The sequence below is a fragment of the Galeopterus variegatus genome, unplaced genomic scaffold (genome assembly GCF_000696425.1).
Source record: "Galeopterus variegatus unplaced genomic scaffold, G_variegatus-3.0.2 Scaffold6018, whole genome shotgun sequence".
NCBI classification, from domain to species: domain Eukaryota; kingdom Metazoa; phylum Chordata; class Mammalia; order Dermoptera; family Cynocephalidae; genus Galeopterus; species Galeopterus variegatus.
The window spans coordinates 40,801-66,280 of NW_007732129.1; the positions used below are offsets into that span (position 1 = coordinate 40,801).

The window sequence follows — 25,480 nt, forward strand, 5'->3', positions numbered from 1 at the left end:
AAAAAGAATGAAATTCTGCCATTTGCAGCAACATGGATGATAAATTTGCTTGGAGAAAATTATTAAGTGAAATAAGCCAGGCACAGAAAAAGAAATATAGCACATCTTCACTCATAAGGGGGAGCTAAGGAAGAAAAGAAAGAGACAGAGAAAAAAACAAAGAGAAAGAACCACAATAATATGATGAACTCTCAGAAGGAGAGGACAGACCTATAGTTACTAGAGATGGAAGGGGGGAGGGGAAGGGGGTAAGGGTTAGAATTTCTAACCACCCCACTAATAGTCTATGAAGACCTAGTAAGGCACAACTAGGGTGCACCTAAGGAGATAACAAGAGAAGTGAGTGTATGTGACTAGCTTAATGTGCTGCCTGACTACAGTCATCTCAGCCAGAAGAAAGTGGTCAGCTGACCTCACCAGAAGATATTCTGAGCATTCCTTCTGAGAAGCTACAAGTGTCCCACACTCTATATTGGCCACCATAAGGCTGACGGACATTAAGGGATGTGTGGTTAAAACATGTCCATTTCAAAGCTCAAGGTCTGTGTGTCTGAAGGAGTCAACACGATGTGACAATGGTGTGACAAAGATACAATTTGAGTCCAGGAAATATTTCACTTTGGTGTTACTAGCTTTGAGGACCTATAAGGGATGTGTGGTTAAAACATGTCCATTTCAAAGCTCAAGGTCTGTGTGTCTGAAGGAGTTAACACGATGTGACAATGGTGTGACAAAGATACAATTTGAGTCCAGGAAATATTTCACTTTGGTGTTACTAGCTTTGAGGACCTAGGCAGGTCATACCGATTCTACAATATTGTTGTAAAGGATTAAATAAGAGAACATAATATGTAAAGTGCTTGGTGCATGGTAAACACCATAAAATTCAAACTTCTGTTGCAATTATGCACTGGTGTCACTTTTCTTAATTAAGATTTCTTACAGTTTGTAATGGCCATGTCCTTTCTAGATAGTGGTCATTAGCCAGCTTAACAGGATGGATTATCTTCATGTGGAAGGATGATTTCTAGGATTCAGAATGATTTCAGCTGGCCATGTAGAGCAGGAAAGAAATAAGAGCAAGGAAAACTGGAAATCCACGTGTACTTATCTCGGAACCATGGGACCATGTAAAAATAGCCAAGAATGAGGAAAAGGCTCTAAACTGAGTCTTTTACAGACTGCCCAGCCCATCTGAGAAGAGATTAAAAGAGTAAAATGATGAAAAATAAGAGATAAATTCACAAGAGACAAGGATCAGAAGAATGAAGAAACAACGGCTTTGAGATGCTGGCGATGGTACCAATCCACCTTTTAACCCATATAGTAAACAACTTTTCAGTGACGCTGTAAAACAAATTCCACTGCTTTAACCACACATTCAAGTACTTGGCTTAAAGCAGGTGAATAAGATTGTGTTTGTATAAGCATTTTTAATTTTAGTATAAATTAGAACAATTTAAATCAGGGTGCCTAATTACTGCTCCTTACCAATAACAAGAAATGAAATAGGTTAAAAACTTAGGAAGAAAATCTTGTTTCCAGACCTATATAGTACATAGAACAGAAAGAATACATGGAATAATCTTTACATATTATTATAAAACCTAAGAATAAAAAGGAAATAGCTCATTCACAACATATTGGTTTTAACAAGAAAAGGCAGAATAAAGCAAATAATACTTTGATACAACAATTAGCTAAACTTTTAAATGAGAGCAACTGCAATCTAAATGCCTTCTTTAATTAAAAAAAAAAATGAAGAGGTTATCTCTCATATAGTTATTTTGCTCTATTAGGTCAAGCTACTTTTGTTAGTTTGGTTCAATTTCCTTAGTCCACAGCTCGTTTGTAATGGAGGAAAATAACCAATAAAACTATTGGAAGTAATTCTTAGATCCAAGAGAATAGGCTGCCCATCTGTCCTGATATCAACCTAACAAGTACATTTTAAGTTCTTGAGACACAAGAAAATATTTAAATATCAAAATGTTAAAGGCTCGATTAGGCTAAAATACAGAATATTTTATTCTGCACTATTTTTCTTACGGTAGAGCCAGTTTCTTTACTAGACATTGGAGACTGTGTCAACAGAAAGCTGGGCTGAGGTCCCTATTGACCTCTATATAAAGTCCTCCCTCTCATTCAACCCTCCTGTTCTTCAGCCCTAGAGAGAAAGATTGTCCTGGATTGGTCATATTCCAGGACAATGACTAGGACTTGTTATTTGGAGGCATAAATGACTCAGCCTCATGCTCAGCACTTTTTTTTTTTCTGGTTCAGAAGTGTGTATTTTCCTCTCCAGAGTACTTAGTACCAAACTGAGTTTGGGTTGTGAAGGAATAGACGAGTCTCCTTTGGTTTAATGTTAGTAAGACCTAGCCGAAGAAAAAGAAGCCAGCTGTCCATGTCATCAAGCCTTCCAAAGATGTCAACGGCAAGGTTTATGTCCAAGGATGCACAATAATAAAGTGTTCTGGCTTCCCCTTTTGTGCATATTTCCATATTTGAGATTTTGTTGTGAAGAGTGGCTGCACCAAGCCAGAACTAAGTTATTCTTGGATACCCTGACAAAGCACTACCAATCTATCAGCTCAATACCACTTTCTAAACATACTTCTTTTCAAAATACCCAACACCTGGCATGTTAGCTGAAGCATGAGAACACAGAAGCATTTGAGGGATAAAGTCTCACTTAGAAAGACCAACCCTACTTTAAGAGAGGTAACTAAAGACCACAGGTTACATAGAGACTGGAGCTTGGCTAAAATAGGCATTCTTTTCTGAAGCCACAAGATTTCCTCCAAATCTCAGCTGGACCAGGGCCACACTTCTTCAGTTCCCTGTGGGGAGGCACAAGGTGTATTAGAATAGCAGTGGTGCAATTATTTCTAGAGCCAGGCTAGGTTTACCTTAAGACGAACACTGCTTTGAAGTGCAGACTTAAAAACTGGTTGTGTTGGGTACTAGTTAGGGGCATAGTTTCTGAGTTCCCAGGTTGCACATCACGCAGATATCCTATTTCTCAATCTCAAAATGTTTATTGGTGGATATTAAGTCATGTTTCAGCAGGAAAATAGGTGTCGAAATATGATCAAAATATTGAAATTTACCCACCGGCTAAGAATCAAAAGTGGAAGAAAGGCAACGTTTGGGGGGCTGGGGAAGGACACGGCAGAGCATACATTGTTTTTCAGTAATCTTCTAAGAGGGACAGGCTTGGAAAGTGTAACTGGCAGCTAAAAGGGGCTTTTCAAGAAAAACTTGGGTATTACATGAAATTTGGGTGAAGAAAACAAAGCTGTACTACTAAACCTGCCCAATTAAATGTTAAGATCAGGTTACAGACTACAGATAACTGACAATAACAGAGTGATGACATAGGGAAGCTAAATTGTGACTGTCCCTTAATGTCCAAGATAACATTAACCATTCATTCCTCTGTTCTGCTACACATGGCTGGTAACAGCACTGTGGGTTTAAATTATAAAATGCACTATGTTCAGGGAACATTAATTTGTGTTTTTATTTTTGACCGGTAAGGGGATTGCAATCCTCGGCTTGGTGTTATCCACACCACGCTCAGCCAGTGAACTCACTGGCCATACCCTATATAGGATCCGAACCCGCGGCCTCGGCGCCAACAGCACAGCACCCTCCCAAGTGAGCCACGGGGCCGGCCCCAGGGAACATTAATTTGCTTGAACTGTTCCAGGGGTCACATTTGGTTCTGGGCCACTGCTTATGTTTGGAAATACTTATTAATATAAGGACAGTGAGACAGTACTCTAATGTGCCCTACTGACCTTTTGAAACTTGGGGTAAAGTAGGACACATTGAAAGTCTTGGGGATGGAATAATTCAGGTTTGAAGATGGTGAAATTGCTGACGTAGGCTAGCGTCTTGGAAGACAGTTTTTGCATCTACCTAGTGAATAGAACAGCCCTCTGGAGAAGTAAGGTCGGAGATCTCTATCTGCATATTCACGGACTGGAAAAGATTGGCCAATTATAGCCCCAAGGTCGTGGATTTGGATTCCCATACCGGCCAGCTTCCAAGAAAAGATTGGCCTAAATGTTATTTTTGGTTCAAGAACATCTAGGCATTATCAAATTAGGAAAAAGATTCTTCCCTATGGACATAGACAGCTAACTGCACTTCAACACTGGGATTTGGGGCTGAAGTCCCAGCTGATTTTATTATGCTACTTTTCCATTCTTTGACTTTATGGACACTTCCCGGGAAGGACAGATGGCTGAGCTGTAATAGGTTTCATAGCACCTGGTACTATCAAAATTTCACCATGACTTCCATTATGCTACTTTTCCATTCTTTGACTTTATGGACACTTCCCGGGAAGGACAGATGGCTGAGCGGTAATAGGTTTCATAGCACCTGGTACTATCAAAATTTCACCATGACTTCCAAAAGTTCTTGTTCTTTACCAATTAAATTTCTGCATGCTTTCTATTAAGAGGTTTTAACACTGGTGATTATGAAAGTTTTCAGCCAACTACCTCAGAATATTTGAGCCACTGCTGAGAAACAGTGTACACCATCACTCATCTTTCTTGGGTGAAAAGTAAATCACTAACATACTAGCAGTTGCAAGCTTCTACTGTACACTGTTCCTATCTCCCCTGCCTTGGCTAAACACACAAAGTCAGCAGTTTTTTGGATCATACTAATCAGTGGTGTTGAGGCCCTTTTACAATCTTATAGTAATAAATCAACTGGCTCCCATAAAGACAGAAGTAGGGACTTCACTAATGAATTGTTCTGAGGGCTCAGGTTCATGCAATATAGTTGACTCATGTAGTCAATGGCAGAAAAAATATATATTTTTGGCACAATTTAAATAGAGGATAAAACATGTTTTCATCCACATTCAGGTATAGTGCTGCTAAGAAAAGATAATTTTTCTTCTTCGGAAAAATCATAAGCAAACCATGTGGAGAAAGAGTATAATAGGAGGGCCGGCCCGTGTTTCACTCAGGAGTGTGGTGCTGATAACACCAAGGCCACGGATTCGGGTCCCTATATAGGGATGGCCGGTTGCTCACTTGGGAGAGTGTGGTGCTGACAACACCAAGTCAAGGGTTAAGATCCTCCTACCAGTCATCTTTAAAAAAAAAAAAAAAAAAAGTATAATAGGACATTTATAAAACTATACAGCATTCTATAAACCTTACAGATCTAATTAAATAATAAGTATAATATGAATTCTTCTTTAGATGCCTTTAAATTCTACTCATATAATATTATTTCTCCAAGCAATATTCAATCTAGATGAATTACAGAGAACTATTTTACCAAGGAAGACCTGGAAGAACTCAACTTACTAATTTTATAAATATCTTCAGGATTTTAGTGCATACTTTAAAATCACATTAATGTTAAATGGGCGTTAGAAGCAAATAAGCTGAACTAAACTGCTTCAGGCAGCCTAGAAAATATAAATAAAAATAAAAATAAATATTCAGTGGCTCTTTGCATTCTTTAAAGATATGATTTAAAACCTTGATGTTGTGTTGGTGCTCCTGACACCAGCCAGCATCAGCTTAGTTATCTCAAAATAGCTGAGGCATCAAGAGGCCTTCTCTAAGAATTTCATATTAAATTGATTGATATGTTGAAAAGTAAAGTGTTTCTGTTAATCTACACATTGGAGGCAAGAACAATCACTTCCATATAATAATGTATTTATTACAAGAGAGCTAATAAGGAAAAATGTAATATATTCCATATTCAGACTTTAAGCAGACATGACTAGTAAATATTTCCAGAAAACAATGCTATCTACAAGAAGAAAAAAAAAAAAGTTTAAAGTTGAATCTCCTGGAAGTGCTTTAAGAGTTGCTGAGCATTTCCTCGGGACATATTATGCCTATTTTACATATTTAAAGGAGTCTCAATAAAATACATTTACTGGGATTTTGTGTGTGTGTATTTAATATTCTTTTTTGCTCATGAAGAAGGAGGAAAAGAGGGAAAGAAAAAAGAAAAAGAGAGAGGAAAGAAGGAGAAGAAAGAGGGAGAGAAAGAAAGGGAAGGAGAGCAGGAAAGGGAGGGTAAGGGAGGGCAGGGATAGAGAAAGGAAAGGAATGGGGAGAGGAAAGAAGGAGAAGAAAGAGGGAGAGAAAGAAAGGGAAGGAGAGCAGGAAAGGGAGGGCAAGGGAGGGCAGGGATAGAGAAAGGAAAGGAATGGGGAAGGAAAAGGGAAGAGAAAGGAAATCTGTATGGTGTATCTGTTCCTTCACTGAGTTAAATCAGGCAAATGGAGGAAAGACGGTGAGGAAATAATATACATGATCAGAATAATCAAAGGATGATACTAGTTTCTGCCTTTGGAAGGACCAAAGTAAAAAGAAGCAATTATTATATTTACCAAGTTGGAACGGTTACAAAACCACGTGATGGAAATGAGTGTGTGAGTGCAGACAGGACGCAGGGAGGGACACAGGAGCAAACCACCTTAAATCATGGCAGTGATGAGGCAGGCTGTCCTGCTATGGAGAGGACATGGAACAGCATCCATATTCTGTCAGAGTGGCTAGCCAGACTGCAGAATTTTTAGTAAAAGAAAGACCAATTTTCATGTTCCCTGGGAAATTAAAGCAAAGCAAAGACCGAAGTACTTAGTATGGCAACAGATTGCATTTCCCAAATACCAGCATGGACACTGTGGTTCACTAATCTATCACACAATACTGGGTTTTTCATGAAGATAATGATTCAATTCAAACAATTCATCTTTATTATGAGATTAAGACCTCCTAAAGTTTTGGTTTCAAGCTGGTAATGGTAAATACTTTGATTTGTTTGTTCCCATAAGGAAGAGCTATGGATTATATTCTGGGGTTTGTACATATTTCTAAATATGCCCTTACTCGATAAGGTAAAAAGTAAAGTAGGCAATCCTTTGCGCATCTCCATATTATTTTTAAATTTTATGGTTCCCTTAAATCCCAACTCCTGGAGCCGTAGACACAACACCAAATCATATCCTCACAAGCAGGGAGCACAATAACTCAGAAATCTGGAGGACTATACTATTATAAAATCTCTGAATTTAGAGGGCTAAATAAATAAATACATTCAAGAGACTGGTATGATTTATAAATAACCTGGCAGCCTGGCCATTCAAAGTAAAACTTGTGCTTTAAACTGGGACATGGAAGCAGGAGGGAGTGGATGGGAAGAAGCAAGACCAGTTTCAAGGTCACCTCTCACGACTCAATGTAAAGCATATGATATTCTGCTAGCTGCATTATGTTTATTTTTGTAGTAAAAATTGGGGGATTCAGAAACCTAAGACATAAACATAATGCTGCAGTTATTATTCCTCAAGTTATTAATACTGACCTTTAAAATTAAATGTTCCCCTTTGTTCCTTTTCCTCTTCAAAGAAACAAGAATAGCTTCCCATTTGTTTGCTATTATTGATGGCGAACCTAAAGATAATTCAGTTATTAATATAGGCTTAGTTCTCAGAAAAGCTTAATGAAAATGCAAAAAGAGCCATTAATCAAAAATTTAAAACAGAAACAATTATGTAAATATGCAAATTAGAATATCAGCATAACATTCAAGTGACTGCAAAGGAAAGAATGCTCAGCCGGAAACAATATTTACAATTAAGCTAAATGTGGCTAGCAACGTAAAATTTTGTATACTCACGTGTATTTGGTATACAGGATGTTTCCTGTTGCATTGATAAGATAATTAGCCTTAAGTGGTTCACCACCTTTTTTCCAAGTCACATTTACTGAATTCAAATCCCCAGATGTTGTAAACTGGCATGATAGTTCTATATTAGAAGGCCTTTCTAAAGTGATATTTTTTTCTACTGGCACACTGGAATGTTCTATTAGCCACAAAAGAAAGCAAAATGTTGTGAAAGTTACATTTGGGGGGAAATCCAGTATATAAAACATTTAAAATGATTAACAACAGTGTTCTATGAATAGTTCCTTAATGTAACATTCATTTGTTTGAAGAATTATTCCTCTGTTGACATAGATTAGGTTTCCAAAAGGAATACAGGGGAGAGAGTACTGTAAAGCATGTGCCATATGTTCTGAGGGTGCAGAGACAGTACAACTGTAAAAACAAACACCAGTGGGGTGAAAATGGAGTGACAAATCATGCTGCTGGCAGTTATTACAAGACTGTCGGTGTGTAATGTGGATTTGAGTGACATACTATACTCTATCATTCCCAGTCTTATTAAGAACCTGTAGGGCTGGAAAAAGATCCAGATGTTAGACAGAAAATTTAAACAAGCATTCTGTAGTTCTGAATTTTAACTGCATTTGATATATCAGTATGAATTCACGAGGTGTTATATCGTAAAAGAAATATATATATATATATATATATTTATATACACAGAGATGCACGTTCTGTAGTTCTGAATTTTAACTGCATTTGATATATCAGTATGAATTCACGAGGTGTTATATCTTAAAAGAAATATATATATATTTATATACACAGAGATGCACGTGTGCGCACGTACACCCATATAGAAGGGGTCCAGAATACGCCACTGTAGCATCAAAATTATTTTGAGCAGAAGGCATATGAATACCTAAAATTTCTTATCTGAAGCAGAGTCTCCCAAAAAGACTCAATTGTCATAAATCCCCTCCCCAGGAGGAATCAGGGAAGATCACTCTTTATCACCAGAGATGACAAGTCTCTGCAGCACACCTAAACAGACATTGTCACGGAATTATCCTATCTTCCATCTATACTCCTGAGGGCTCATTTATCTTTCCAAAAAGTCATTTGTTTTCCCAGAAGTGGCCTTTCTCCTCCTCCCCATCCCCTAATTAAGCCCCAAATTCTGACTGCCCCTTTAAGCCACATTTTTTCTATGAACTCCTGTACATATGTCACTAAATCTGTCTTTTTTTTTTTTTTTGGCCAATCTGTCCTTTGTCAGTTGATTCAACCTAAGAAGGTAGAGGAAATGTTTATTGGGATTCCCTTGCTCATTCCAGAACCTGCAGCTGAGCCAGGTTGTCTTCTCTCTCCTTGTCTTTTCTCTCTTCAGTTTAATCCTCAGGCCCTTAACCACTAACTCCCCAAATATAATATATGCACATCATACTATACAAAAGATATAAATTTTTTATTTATATATACATATATCACAATTATGCAGGATATATATAGAGCCAACTTTCATTTTGAACAGTGGTAAATAAAGAAAAAATATCAAGCATGTACTTTGCTTGTCCTATATTAACTGTACCACTGGCTAATCACATAGTAGAGAAGGAAAACTTTCTCTTTGTACAAGAATTCCGGCAAATAAACTGAAAAGATCATAGAAATATAATACAATGATGTTGCAACCCCAGTGAATCACCGATCTAGTCATTTTGCAACAACTGTTGAAATCACATCAAAAACAGAATTATATGCCTCTTGGGGAAGAACATCCACCACCTAAGAAGTAATCTTGTCAGAAAAAGAAAGTTGGAGGGGGGTCCTGAAACTGATTAAGTCTCTAGATCCAATTCCCTGTTCACAGAAAATGCAGGATGGAAGAACACGTTACATAAACTCCATCCCATGATCCAGTTGTAGAAGAATGACCTGATTTTTTCCACAGATAAATTTTAAAAGGGAGAGAGAGACAATCCTGTTTGGGAAAAGTTAAGATTATAAGATACTTTTTAAAAAGGAAAACTAATCTGTAATATTTATGGATTCACATGCCTAAAAAATAAAGCAATATAAACAAGGAAGGAAGTCCATAAAAGTCAGAATAGTGGTAGTTACTCTAAACTAGAAGGGAAGGAACTGTGTCTGAGAGAGGACACTGCATTATATAAACAAATTTCCCAAACTCTTCTCCTGCTCAATAATGGTATGGTATGATTAAAAGTAGAATTGCAGGGCCAAAATGTAGAAAGAAAAAAACTAGAACTTAAATAAAATATGTCACTTTTAATTACATATAAAACTTTACAAAATGCTTCCTTAAGCATTGACCAGGTACAAAGTTTGCAAACAGTGGAGCACTGCTAGTGTGAAGTGCTTTGTGAGCACAGGCTTGAAATAACTGCTTGTGTGACTGCAAAATTGCTGAACTGAATTTTGTCCTGAAAAAGTAAAAAGAAAAAAAAAAAAAAAAGCCTAAATACAGAAAGACCTTAACAGAAGACAATTACATAGGGAAAAAACTGAGCAAGTAAAACTGAAGAGATTTATACATTTCCGCACATTTGCTGAGCACTTACTACATGCCAGAAATTATACTAGGTACCAGTACTAGGAGAAAATGTTTCACAATCAACTACATCTGGTCCTGAGCTTATGTTTTCTGTAAATTTTCCTCACTTCACCTTTAGCTCTGGGGTATCTTTAAAACTTACTCAGTCCTGTACCCTTCTCAAGGCTGTCCAAAAATTTACTTCGTCAATGAATTTCTTGAAAGAATTAGCTACTCAGTCTCTGTCCTCACCTGCATTCCCACTTCAGTAAGCATATTCTGGAGTCTTACCTCACCACAGCACAAGAAATACTCTCTCTTAGGTTAAAAATGACCTAATTATTTAACCCAATGACCTTTTTCCAGAGCTTATGTTTTATTTGATGTCTACAGAATGTCAGTTTTTACTAGAGACTACCTATTCCTTGAAAATCCCTTTACTTTGCTTCTATTTCACTATCCTGGTGTATTTTAAAAATTTTGCTAGCCACTCCAAATTCTCCCAAGTACCTCTTCCAACTACCAAGGGTTGTTGCCCCTTGGGACTTTGCTCTTTGGCCTCTTTACTTCTCAATTTGACACTCCTGTGTTGGATTTGACTATTACATCTAATACTCTTTATTTGCAAAACTTTAACTTCCATTCAGCACATCCCTCTTGATCTCCAGGCCTATAGCTCCAGGTGTCTACTGAGCATCTAAGCCTGGATATCCCATAGGTACTTCAAACTCAATATATCCAAGGCAGATCCATTAGCCCTCCCTTCCCCTGACCCATAACACTGACTCAATCACACACAGTAGTATTCAATTGATTCTGCCTCTGAAATGTCAATCAAATATGCCCAGTTGTCTCCAATCCCCCTTATTACTGGCCTTCATTTTCTTTCACCAGGACCAGGCAAATGACCTCCTAACTTCTGTAGACTAGAACACTATGTTTTATAAGAACACTAAAAGTGTCCTTCTAAAAGCAAAACTCAGATTATTTAACAGCTCTGATTAGACATCCTTCATTTGCAAAACACACTATCTTCCATATTTGTAAAATGGGACAATACCTGTCTCATGAGACTATAGAAAGCGCTATCATAAGGAAAGCATTTACAACTAAACAAATACATAATTTCAAATTGTAATTTGAAATTATAAGAACAGAATGCCTTGGTAGAGAGTAAGAAAAGGAACTTCTTTGGATAGAATGGTGGGAAAGGTATCTCTGAGGTCATGAATTTAAAACAGGCTACACAACATAGCAATTGCTCAATAAATGCCCTCTTCCACTCAGTATTTACCTCACTGGGGAATATAATAGAAGCTATCGTGTATGATGTTAAGAGTTGTATACTGAGATCAAGATCACACATCAAGTTAATAGCAGCACTGACTCTCAGATTTCCGTGTGGCTAAGTACAGATTCTCGTAACCAACAGTGTATACCAATTCTCAAAAACATGAAATTCTCATGACAATGGAATTAACTTCTTCATCACTTTCAAACTGTTAAATCAAGATTTTAAATGAAAGAATATGAAACAAATTTATAATGTAGCAATATACCAATGTGACTGTGATGACGGATGAATGGTATGATCAACACATTTAAAACATTTCCATTTTCAATTAAACACTCTTTTACATAATATAAACTGCAATGTAGACTTTCTTAGTGGCCGGCCATCCTGCAAGCCCTAACTGTTACCTCGTTGTTTCCTACAATACTTCACAGGTGTTTCTGCAGCTTGCTTTCCTTCCTGTCAAGAAATCCCAGCATCAAAAACATGTAAAAATTTTTTCCACTAACATTAAAACATTTTGTGGTTAGCCAGCAAACTGATGTGAGCTCAACGGACAATGTTTCAACTTCCTTAATATTGCACAATTGCAATACATTTCTGCTTTTACAGTGCCACAAAAACATCCCTGACATCTACTAAGACTACAGAAATGTGTTTCACTTCTGAAATATATTTAAAAAGACTATTCTTAAAACCATATAGTAATTTATATGTCAAAATGCTTTCCTGTTTTCATAATTAAAATTTTAAAAGTATACAGACCTTTTGGCAATTTGCAGTCTTTAGAGAAATGACATTAAGATCTTCTTTGGTCCTTTTAGGATCCAATCTCTTCAACCTTATCACTAGAAATAAAATTCTATTTTGTTCTTTTGTTAAAAGAACAATAAAAAATGGAAAAGTCAATTAAAATTCCCTGCATGCAGTAGTGTTTACAAATATGTTTTAAAAGCAGAAACTCCTGCAAAAAGGAGTTAAGTGCACTGCAACCTATATAACTGATAAGATGGGACCACTCTGATTGAAACCAAAATAGGAGATATAGAACCCATCAGTCTGACCTTTCCTTCATTTCACCATAGTAGTCAGTGAGGTCCCATACAGAATCCTCACAGCAACAGTCAGAAGGCCACACTAACATGAGACCAACACCCCTATAAAAAAGTGAAGCAATCAATACTATTTTTAACATTCAGGTTGTGTTTCTCATCATATGGATTTGAACTGACTTTATAAAATAACTCCTCTAATAACAAAATATCTTAAACTTCATATCCAAAATTTATCAAACAACATTGAGAACACTACTCCTTGACTCTTGTAATTTCACTTTTCCCCCAAATTAAATCTCATATTGTAGAATCATGATCATCTTTTTTTTAATAGTCTGACAAGTCACTTATATGCTGTCAGATCAGTGCAATAGTGATGTGATATAAATAAAATACAAGTGGTTCCTGAATTCCATAGCTTAAAATATAAAATCACCAATGTGCACAGAGAAACCTAAAAAGATGTAAGCACAGCTTCAGAAAAAAAGTTATCTATATGCTTTTATATGTCTGTAAAATCTCCAGCCCTCCCTTTGGAAGCCCTCATGACCTGCAAACTATGTGGCTGGTGTACATGAGCACAGCCTAGTCTTAAAACTTTTAGGGGCCAACCCCGTGGCTCACTCGGGAGAGTGCGGCGCTGGGAGTGCCGAGGCCGCGGGTTCGGATCCTACATAGGGATGGCTGGTGCGCTCACTGGCTGAGCGCGGTGCGGGCGACACCAAGCCGAGGGTTATGATCCCCTTACCGGTCCCAAAAAATAATAATAATAAAATAAATAAATAAAATGAGCGCGGTGCGGGCGACACCAAGCCGAGGGTTATGATCCCCTTACCGGTCCCAAAAAATAAAATAAATAAATAAAATAAAACTTTCAGGAATTTTCTTGTACAGCCATACTCAAAAGAAAGGAAGCCAAGTTTACCAAAATAACTCATCAAAGATTTAGCAATATTTTGGAAAATTTGCTACAATTACCCAGAAGATGCTGGCTGAATTTTACTAAACAAAGCTCCTGTTGGTCCCTATTTCCCTCCATTTCAGTTAGTAACAGGCATTACGACTGTTTATTTAATGGTTCTTAATGGTTATTTCTCTACTTTCTAAACTGATTTAAGGTTATTTCAAGGAAGAATGAAAAATGGCATCTGGTTCTATTTGAATTTCAGAATTGCATATTTTTTCTTGTTTTCAACAATGTAATATTTAATTTGAGGAAATAACACTGAGTGATAATCCAATAATTGAATATCTGTTTCCACAACATAAAGACCAGAATAACACTACAACTATTGTTCACGTCAGTTACAGGAAAACTACAGCAAATGGTTACAGTGTTTTAGTAATCAAATAGGTTTGTTGCTATTATTTCCAAATAATTAACACAAGGTTAACCCAACACTGTAGCAATGGACATTTATCATATTTTTGGACAACCAGGATCTGAATACCCTTATACTCCATGTAAGGTTTGGTGAGAAACAAAGCACTCTAACTCACAATGAAAGCCTAACAGCCAAATATTCCTTTTCTCTACCTCTCTGAGGGCTAGAGCTTGGCCACTCGACTAATCATAGCCTCCTACTCAGAGCTTTAAAGTTACAAGGAGTCCGATAAGGGCCTAGGTGTAACAGGAATTAATCACATTAGCAACGGCAAGTATCCAGCAATGACAGTGCATTGTTTATTCACTTACCCATTCATTCAACACTTACTTACCAAACACCTACTATGTGCCTTTCATTTATCGATTTATTCAATAATTGTACTAAAAAATCTACTATGTGCCTTTCATTTATCGATTTATTCAATAATTGTACTAAAAAATCTACTATGTGCCTTTAGTCTAGGCACTCACATCAAGAATCTAGTGACAGCAGCAATGTCTTAACCAGATTATGTCAGTGTTCCTCACTGTTTATCTTCCTTAGGTCCTTGGCCATTTCTGGAACTTGGTTTTCAGCCTTCCCAAAGATTGTGAGAGCCAAAATCCATTCAATAAACTATTTCTTGCTTAACTAGCTATAGATCGTTTCTGTGCTTAAGATCAAGAACCTAGCCCACACATACCTATAAAGATTCATGCTGGATACTTCAACTATGCCTTTTCTCCACTTAATGATTAGAATTCTAGAGCACTTATATCATTCGGCAGTTCACAAAGATCTATTTGGTCTTCAGAATAACTCTGTGAGATGGTATTCATAACACCTATTCAGTCCTTCTAAATGGCAACGCCTGCGGTTATGTGGTGAGCAAAGTCTCAGCTTGGGCAGCAATTCAGGACTCAGACCAGCCAATCTCTGGCCCTGTGTACTCCACTCCATGGCCAGTCCTCCCCTGTTGTTCTTACAGCTAGAAATCACATTTTTATATTTTTCCCTGTCTCTTTTGCATTTACAAATCAAGAGCATCTCATGCCATCATAACTTGCCTCCAATTTTTCTATCTCACTTCAGCTTTCTCTACCTTGACCTATGGTTTCTACTTCTTTTGAACCATTTTTGCACACATTCAATTTAATGCAATGGAAGAAAGGAACAGCAAATGAAATGTAATATAATTATACTCCCCAGTACAAGGAACCATTTAAATTTTGAAACGGATTATTCCAATGGCTTTCAAGATTATTTTAATAGCAGAACTATTTTAGAAATAAGTCAGGGGAAATCTTAAATAGAAACATCCCCCCAACACATACACTATATAAAACTGATAAAAATGTTGCTGCGATGAGTGAAGAGTGGACAGGTGTAGAAAGCATTCAAAATTGGCTTCTTCATCCCCTCATCTTCTTCTCCCACCTCGGGTACAGCGCATGGAACAAACTATTTAAAATAACTGTGTTTTACCAAAGAAGAGTTAAGCATAGAGGCCTCAGGACCCACCAAATCAAGATAAGGGCTCATAAATACCTCATATAAACTGAAAGCGAGACCCACTACTTTGGTAAGCAGTTTCTCCAAATTGCAGATGCTTACACCTTGATGCCAGTCCTTGCGATTCAGTTCTGTATCAGTGGTTTATGTCTCATGGCATCAACTTCTGAGGTGCTAAGAATGCAGATACCCAGGCCTCCTCCCAAAGATTTTGATTCTGTAGGCCTAGGTAAATGCATTTTAGTACATATCCAAGTGACTGTCTCAGGACAAATGCCTCCTTTACAGAGAGGGCTCTCCTGACTGCACTCTGCTTTCCCAACAGTCACTCGCTGTCACTCACTATCACACTGTCTTCATTCATTCCCTTCCCGGCACTTACACTTTCTGTCATTATCTTTTCAATTGATTTGTTTACTTATGTACTCACTGCCTCTCTTCACTGGATCATAAACTGTATGACATTGGGAGAAAAGAGGCAGAAAGACAAGTCTGCCTTGTTCACCACTGTAAACCAGGCTCTCAATAAATTTTTGTTGAACTGATTTTAATAATGCAAGTGTCCCCTGGAATACAGTATGTAAAACACTAAGTTATTTCTCTAGACAGAGAAGACAGCTTGCCTAAAGACTGAAGATTTAGGCTTATTAAAACTCTGCCTCAGGAAGTATAGAAGGAATTCTAGGCAGGAAGTATTTAAGGAAATATGCAGGAAATGTATAAGAAGTTCTAGTCTCATACAGCTGATTCATTCACCAGCCAAAACTAATTTGTTCAGTACTTTTGTATGCTATATGTGACACAGAGTTGAATTAAAAATTGTTCATGCTAGCAGGAAAGAGATGATGCAAATATAAATAACTGCAATTAACTTCAATAGATACCCTAAAGCAAGATCTAAATCACAGATGATAATACAATATCGCGAAAACATTAATGCTCCCCAAAATTAATCTACAGATTTTGTGAAGAATCAGTAAAAATCCAAAAGTACTTTCTATGAAATATGATTTTTAAAAGTCTACATGAAAGAATAAAAGTCCAAAAAGTAGAAAAACTTATTTTAGAAAGAACAAGGATATAAAGATGTATTACAATGTTTTAAAAAGTAATATTAATGTGTTAATGATGCTAGAAAACCAAGAAATTAATGGAATAAAATATGCAGAATTTTCCAGATTGCAAGCTAAAACTTATTAGCAGGGAAGGAAATCAATTTAGTAATTATGACCAGATTTGCTTTTTAATGAATTGTTAGAGAAGAGAAATCATCAGAATATAACACACCTATTAGGTGTAGGTGTTGATGAATGTTTTATTTCATGTGTGAGCATCAAGTTACAAGGAAAAATTTATTTACTTTGCATGTCATTTTAAAAGAGTTTGAAAGAGTTTGAAAACATTAAAACAGTAGAAAATAGAACAGCATATGGGACTTGGAATATGATTAGGGTGGTATTTCAAAGCTGTAGGAAAAAGAACTATTCAGTTAAGGATGTTGAGACACTAACTATCCATATAAAATAATAACAAGTTAGTTTCCTATCACATGCAAAACCTGAAACTATATTCCACATGGATTAAAAAGTGAAGGGTGAAAGGGAATGAAAATAATAGGAGAAAATGTATAATGAAACTTCAAAATTAAAAATCACATAAAAATTTAAAGACAAGTAGGAGAAAATATTTGCAACGTCTATAAAAAGTACAGAATTAGTATTCAAAATTTATAGCTACCTTATTTAAATAAATTCAAAAAAATAAACCCAAATAGCAAAATGGATAAATGATATTAACAGATAAACACATAAACACACACGCACACACATAAAAGAATGTCCAACTCCAAATGCAAATTAAAACAGTGATATAGCTTTTCACGATCTCTGGAAAAGACAAAAGAGTGTGTAATACCATGTACTAGTAAGGATACAGAGTAAATTATACACAAATACGTGGGTGGGGAAGGAGCAAACACTCAAGATATTTTGGAGGGCAATTTGGAAGTATCTATTACAATAAAAATGCACATAATTTCTAATTCACCAACTCTACTATGTGGTATTTATCCTAGAGGAACACTCACAATTACGCCCAGAGATATATGAAGGGTGTTCATTTCTGCGTGGTTTATAATAGAAAAAAATAAGCAAAAAAGGGTCTAATGGGAGATATCTGAGTAAACTGGTATACTTATACCATGCGTACAAGTAAAAGAAATGAGCTAAGACCCCTCTGTAATATAGCTAGATCTCCAAGAACTGATGTGGAATGGCAGAATGCAATTTTCAGAATATATATGGATTTATATGACTAATATTAAAAAACACAAAACAATACTATGTAGTTTAAATAAAGGTACTTCAAAAGGTTTATGGAAGGATTTATATTACTTTTTAATTCCATTTTTCCACAAATGTGTTGATGTATCCTCCTGTGTGTATGTACGTATGGATTCAAGGCCTAGTTTCTAAAATACAAAACAATACTATACAGTTTTCTATGGATACAGACCTGCACACACACTCCCACAGAGCATGTGAAAGAAACATACATTGAACAGAGGTTACCATTGGAAAAGATGAGAGAGAACAGAGACAGACATGCTGGGTGGTCAGAAGGGCTTTGACTTCATCTCTCAAATTTTTTATTTTATCTCCAGAAGCTCTATGTGGCTGTTTTTAAAACCTGCTTTATCTATTTTTTTAATAGTATAATGTTTGTTTCTCATGTTTTTTATATTTCTTCTTTTATGTCCCTACCTAGTAATCTCTCAAATTTTTTATTTTATCTCCAGAAGCTCTATGTGGCTGTTTTTAAAACCTGCTTTGTCTATTTTTTTAATAGTATAATGTTTGTTTCTCATGTTTTTTATATTTCTTCTTTTATGTCCCTACCTAGTGTTTCTACTATCTGAGGTTCTAGAATGTCTAATCCTACTGCTCCTTAGCTGACTCTCAGTGTTAGGGGCTACACTACATTGTTTTTTATATTTCTTCCTGGTGACGTATTTTCAGTAGGGGTTACACAGCCAGGGTGGACAATGCATCCTTCCAAAGATGTTTTTCCACTGCTTTCCTGGGGTCATTTGTGTGTCATTTCTCGGCTTGGAAGCTCCTGTACAATGCAGGAAATGTAAATTTGCAAGCTAAACCTTGTAGAGGGAAGGCCCATGTCTTTGAATAATCAGGGGAGTCTTTTGGGTTTTTTTTAAAATTATTTTTATTAATATTATTTTTAGTTCACAGATAATAATGGGAGTATTATTTTTAATGCAGAAAAAAGCTAAAATAAAGAAGCCAACTTGTCATCCCTTGTGTTATCAGCTGTTTTTCCCCCCTAGGTCAAACCTTTCACTGTGTTTACAACCTAGGAAGGATCAGCTTTCTGGAAGTTTTTGGTTCCAACTTCTCTCCTTGCGTGGATTCAAGCCCTAGTTTTTATATCTCTGAGGCTCTTAAAATGCAAGTGCCTTGGCAACAAACACAAAGAAAACTAGCGGTTTCGATCAATGGAAATTGTCTTTACTTTTGCGTGCTTAGCAATATACTGAAAAGAATGTTCACTATATATTAGCTATTCCTAGGTGTGGCAGGAAGGTTTCAGATTCTCTAATTTACTATTATGCTGGAATAATATTTAAATATTTTAAAAAATGAACTCATTTTCTTCACTTATGTAATTAAAAATTAACCAAAACAGTAAATGCATATAAGAGAAACAGAACTTCTTTGTATGTGCTTTATTGAAGATGTGGCTTTTGACTCAATTCTCAAAGATAGGAAGGATTTGAACTCCAGCAGGAGGGAAGGAAGAAATGAGTCCCACTTACATTAAGGGAGCCCTGTGCCTGCTGCATAGCACTCAGATCTAACTTTTTGGTTAAATTCTTTATTAATAACAACTATGCAATCATTAAATCATATGTCTTCCCATGATAAGGAGATGGAGACATTTCCAGAGCTATCCATTTTTATGTATAGACGGTGGGGGTAATTTCCAACCGGGGATAATTTTTACCCCAGGGGACATCTGGTAATACCTGAAGACTTTTTGGTCATCACAACTTAGCAGGTGCTACTCACATCTAGTGGGTGAAGGCCAGGGGTGCTGCTAAACATAGTGACTTAAAGAGTCCCCCACAACAAAGAATTATCCAGCCCAAAATGTCATTATTTGCACGAATGAGTAAACCTGACAGAGAACTGCCACTTGTGTTACTACAGAGGATCCCTCTTCCACCTTCTCTTTCTCTCATTCTCTGTGAATATTCGGACTCACATCTTTTAATCTGGATTTACAGAGAAAAACAGTCCTTACACCAGATTTGATGACTGCCTCTGAGAAATATAAACATTTTCTCCTCAATGCAGTCATTTAGGATTGTCTCCGCAACAATGTGTCTAAGAAGCAGTGCAAGGCTCTTGCTTCCTTTCTTCTCCATCTCCTCAATCACCTGACCCTGGAATCTGAGTGGTCCTAACCCAGACCTCTTGCCTGCCTGGCTCTAGGCAACTCGACAGTCTTCCCAAACCTTCCACTGTGACTTGTTCTGCACATCTTTACCTCCCGTGTCTGCTTAAGCTACCTTCGTGCCTCATGCGGACCTTGCCAGGCCAGCTTCTCACATCTTAACACGGTAAATAAAATGTGCCACTGGATCAACATGGAAGAGCCAATGCCAGCATCAGGCTAGTCAAAAAAACTGCCAGCTGCTTTGACTTAACCTCTTTGGTTAAACTACAACACGCTGGATTGAGACACTTAGCACTATAATATGCAGAGGGGGAAGAAAACTAAAAGTAACAGTACAAAAACACTCTAACTATGGTAATGCAAGCAATGAATTCCAAATATTGACACCGGGAAATTTATTGCAGTGATGTAAATATAGTTCATTATCAAAAGATCAATTTTAAAAACCCAGTGATATCAGAAACAGAGAGAAAAAAAACCTTTAGTCTTAGTCAAATCAGTTACACTTTCACAAATTCATTATTATTCAGCAAATGCAATTTCTAAGACTAACCTATTCAGAAATAAGGCAATTAAAATAGTTCTTTTTCATAGTTTTTGAATACATCATTTCAAAACTGTCTGTCTTCTTGAAATAGGTGTAATTGTTTTAATAATTCTGTTAAAAGAAGTGAGTAATTAGGCATTAAGAAAAGCTGTATAGCACAATGGTTTATAGACAGACCCTGGAGCCAGACTGCCTGGCTTCAAAACTACTCTGACTTAAGACCTCTGCTGACCTTGGTCAATTCACTTCATCTCTGTATCTCTCTTTCCTCATGAGTAAATTGCAAATAATAGAGTTGTTATGAGGATTAGTGATGTTTACATATGTGTACATAGTACACAGTCAACACCAATAGTTTGTTAAGCAAATAATTAGCAACATTTTAAAGATATAAAATAAGTAAACAACCAGGAGGCTTTCATGAGTCATGAGGCTTTCAAAGGCCATGTTGTTCCTTCACTCAGGTACAGGACCTGGTGTTTCTCAGTCTCAAAAACCGTTGGGTAAGTAAGTGTGTTAAGAGCTGGGCCAATGCTGTCATTCTGGTCTAAAATGTACAATTAACGCACTGTATCCAGATCTCTCTACAAGAAACATTTTATCCTAATGGAGAGATCAAATTCTACAATAGCCAGAGGGAAAGAGAAAATAGTAAGTAACAATATAAAAATAGCAATATGTATTGTTTATAGGTAAACATGAATAATCATAAAACCAATATCAACACATTTGAAACAATGATATGACAATATGAAAACACTCCATTCATAAAGTACATAAAAATCCTGATGACAGCAGTAAGAAGAAAGCCTGTGGCTCCTAATAACTGTAAATACATCTTCAAATTTAAATTCTACATTTCAGTAAAGGTAGTTCCTAAGACCAAACTTTCTGATGGGATGGCAACTAGAGCAACAACTTACATGAAAATGCAACCATCTGGTTCACAGCTCAGAGATCCAATACTTCAAAATTAATATCAGATCTTTTCTGTCATCAAAATAAAAACAAATCTAGACTTCAAGACTTCATTTTAAAAAGACTATTACAATAGGAGAAAAGCTCCAAACGTAAGATCTGCAGCATCTCAAAATCAGACAGAAAAATGCTTTTCTTTTCTAGGGATGGATAAGTCGGCTAGCCGGAACTTTTGTGGAAAATTGGGCAAATGAGTTGTGAGTACGCGGATAGCATGAATCAGGCTGTGGTCAGCTTGTTCTTGGGATGTTCTGTGTTTCAATACTTATGCAGGCTTTGGGTCTGTGAGGAAGAGAAAACCAGACCAAAGTGTGATCAAGCCAAGGCAAGAAATGGACAACTGTGAAGTAGGCCTCTTTATAATAGTAGACATACTGGTTTTAATAGCACTATTTGAATAAAAGAGTAGTGAGGAGTTAAACCCTTCAAACAGGTTAAGAAAGTAAACACCCAGTCTGGCGTCAACTAAAAAGTCCATTTCTTGCTCTCGCCCCGAGCACTGAACCTCTGTTTCCAGGTCCAGTAGTACTGAGTAAGTAAGAAGGGCCTTGCTGCCAACGTTGCCAGCAAGTTAAAGAATCTGCAAGCTTAGGTTTCCCATGAGTTTCTCTTAAACATTTCATCCTAACAGAAGCAACCAACAACTAGAATATGCAAAAAGTAAAGAACAAGTAACAATACAGAAGTTTGGAACTGGTTTCTACAAGCTAAGAATAAACTTCAAGTATTGGACTGGGGACATCTGGAAACAAACAAGAGCTAAACGAAAGCCACAAAAAATATTCCACCATGCAAACATTCCATTGGTATCAGACTGGGAAACACACATGCACACACACACACGCCTTCTGTTCATATTAAAGAGAAACAGAGAAACAGTTGGTAAGACTAGAGGACAATTAAAACTGGACATATATTTGGAAAAAAACTAGTTATTGATTTAATTAGCATTTAGATTTTCATTATACAATTTCATTTTACTATTATTACTAAAACAAATGAACTACTCTCACAAATTTAAGAAACTCTAAGATTACTTATTGTTTGTTTGTTTGTTTGTTTGGGTAGCTGGCCGGGGCGGGGATCTGAACCCTTGTTACAACACCACACTCTAACCAACTGAACTAACTGGGCAGCCTATCTAAGAATACTTTTGAAACACTGGAATCCAAAACTGTAAAAGAAAAAGCAGAGATGAATTTAATTTTGGAATTCTTTACTTGTATTTCAATAGCACTGTCATTGACTCAACTGGCATCATCTTTCACTCCTCTGACTAAAGGGTTTCCAGCAGATACATAAATTTTCCTCTTGACGTAAAGTGATTTTAATGGATGTACCAGCAGGAATCGTTGAAAACATAAGAGTACCTACAAACCAAAATTAATACTCTCCCTTCTCAGATGTCCCTCTTCCAGGAAAGCTTTCTGAGCCCCAGCATGTCTGGAAGAGCTTCCTCCTCCCTGTACCCAAAGCACCTCGTCCTTACCGCATTAGACTCCCGTCACACTATATTACAATTGTATAAGGTACTGGTGTGTTTCTCCTCCCAGACTATGAACAGGGGATTGATTGGCAGTTCATAAGGCAAAAAGCAGCATTTTAGTTAAAAATTGAAAAAACCCATACATGGGCATTGTATTATTTGAAACATGATACATTTACCAGTCAGTGATATGTTGTGACTCTCCAAGAGAAGGTTACTGACAAAAATAATGTACCTAGCAAAACCTAAATCCCCAACAGGCTGTGTTCCAAAGGTTTAGTCACCTCTAATGCAACTTTGGGAGTTGGAATGCACTTTCTCATAAAATCCTTTACTAATATACTTAAATCATACTACCCTCCGATGGATTATACAGGAGAAAATGTCCTGAGTTTCTCAGTGGGCTATCGGGAGTACAAAACCTTTCTGCCAGACACACCCAATATTCATTCATTCATGAATACACACACATACACACATACATACTGCTAAAAAGGTTCCCATCAACATTCTTTTCCTAATAAAAATTCTTTTTTTTTTCCCCCATTCTTGGGAGTAGCTCACTTAGAGGTTGTATCAGAGAGAAAACATTTCAGGAAGATCAAGGCAGATGCTATTCACTTATGGACAGGAAGCCAGGAGGGGGCGGATGAAAAGGAAAGAGCTGTTCTTCTGTGTCATGTTTTCTGTGAAGCTTCCAAAACACAAGCTTTGATATCTTTGCTTCCTTGCTAGGGAGTTCTCCTTTCCTGGCATAGCTAACTACAGAACAGAATGTAATCTTGAGGGTTCTCACCACACTCTTTATCCCTGAACAAGCCCATAACCCTTTCGAGATTGTCCAGCATCATTTATTACTATTTATTATTCACATCATCAGTAACAATAAGAGAGTGACATAAGCTTAAAAAAATCCTTTCTATCATTCTTACTCCTATTTCATTTAAATAAGTGAAGGTATAGAATACCTAATACATGCTTGATACTGATGAGGAGTATGAAGCTAAATAAACTTGGTCTTTATAGGGTTACATGGATCATAACAGTAGCAGTTTAGGCCCACAATTTGTGATTGAGTCACAGAAATTTCAGAGTGGCACTCATTCAGAGTACTGACAATAACTACTAGCCTGTATATTCTATGTGAGTTGGCGCATGAGCTTCGGAGTGTGAAGCCTGCCTCTGGGCTGGAATGAGGGTGAAGATAATGCTGAAGAGATACAGTGAGGCTGGGGCTATTTCCCCATTACTCACCATTAGGACCTGTTAGGGAAGGGCCCACGTGGCATTTGCATTAGAACTAGGACAGAAAAGGGGTCTAAGGGTGGCTTGAGCAAAATTTAAGCCATGGCAGCTGAAGTAATAGGAAAGGAAGAAAAAAAACCAATCTTTAAATTTAAGCCATGGCAGCTGAAGTAATAGGAAAGGAAGAAAAAAAACCAATCTTTGGGGGTAAGAAAGTCTGGGTGGTTCCAGAATATCCTAGCTGTTGTGGTCATTTCCACTTTCCAGTTCACATACTAAAAATACAATCAGACATGCATAAATCAGATACTACCTATACCCTAACTTCATATTCCCTTTAAAACATTTGTGAGGAAAATAGGATAATTTAGTCAGGCTCCCTCCACTCAGGTCGAGTTGTGGGTGGTGAAGCACATTTCCTGTAAACAAGTTGTGTGTGGGTGGAGTTAGTGTGCATGTGCACCCACGGTATCTTTTTAATTTGTTGCTATTGTGTGTTCTTCAATTTGTGAAGCAGTGCTGGCCAGCAAAGCTCATGTCTCAAAATAGAGCATGTTTACTCTGCTGGCAGCTGCTCAGTTTTCCTTTGGACTTTGCCCCTAGCAGTTGAGTTTCTGAATTTCTATTTGGACTGCTTAGCTCTTAGACGTGTGTGCTGAATAGAGTATTCTTTCTTCAACCAAGGCTCCAAAGACCTTTTTGCCAGTTATCTAGTTCATAGACCTGTGTGTGAAGGGTTTATGAATGGGCTTGAGGGGTCTGTGAGCTCCAGACCCAGCCCTAGCTCTACAAACTTTAATCTTGATCAGGCTCCAGTTTCTACCAAACGGGCACCAACTGTAAAAGAACACGTGTAACTGTTGTGAATTTTGCCTTGGCAAAAATTCCTTGAAGAGGTGATATACACAAATCCCTTGAGTGCAAAAGCAGGGCAGTCTACAGAAGTTGTTGGAATAGTAAAAGTGAGTTCTTTGTTTAGACAAGATATTTTTAATCAAAAGTGAGAATGTAAACCTTATTGCTTTCAGTAGGAGGACAGCCGGCAGGAGGCTGATTCAGCTAACGTTGGTGTTTGAAGCAAACTGGCAGGAGATTCAGGCAGATGTGGTTTGAATACTTTTTGAAAGGATGAGGCTGAGTCACACACAAAAAAGTATAAAATAGAGAGGCAGGAATTTTGGATCCTAATACAAATTCTGCCACTAATACTCAGGGTTTCAAAATGCGATACAGCCAGCTTGATGCTTTGTCTCCACTGTAAACCTCATTTCATACCAAAAAAAGGGAGGATC

General features: G+C 37.0%; 1 protein-coding gene across 1 annotated transcript in view; it reads right to left on the reverse strand.

Annotated features, from left to right (window-relative positions):
• EMB (embigin) overlaps positions 1-25,480 on the reverse strand; it is a 43,320-nt gene that overhangs the window by 10,997 nt on the left and 6,843 nt on the right. The window contains exons 2-4 of the mRNA XM_008590351.1: positions 23,123-23,204; positions 7,681-7,867; positions 7,366-7,454 (exon numbers count right to left, since the gene is read on the reverse strand). Of these exons, the coding sequence (XP_008588573.1) occupies positions 7,366-7,454; positions 7,681-7,867; positions 23,123-23,204 (358 nt within the window). The remainder of the gene's footprint in view (positions 1-7,365; positions 7,455-7,680; positions 7,868-23,122; positions 23,205-25,480) is intronic.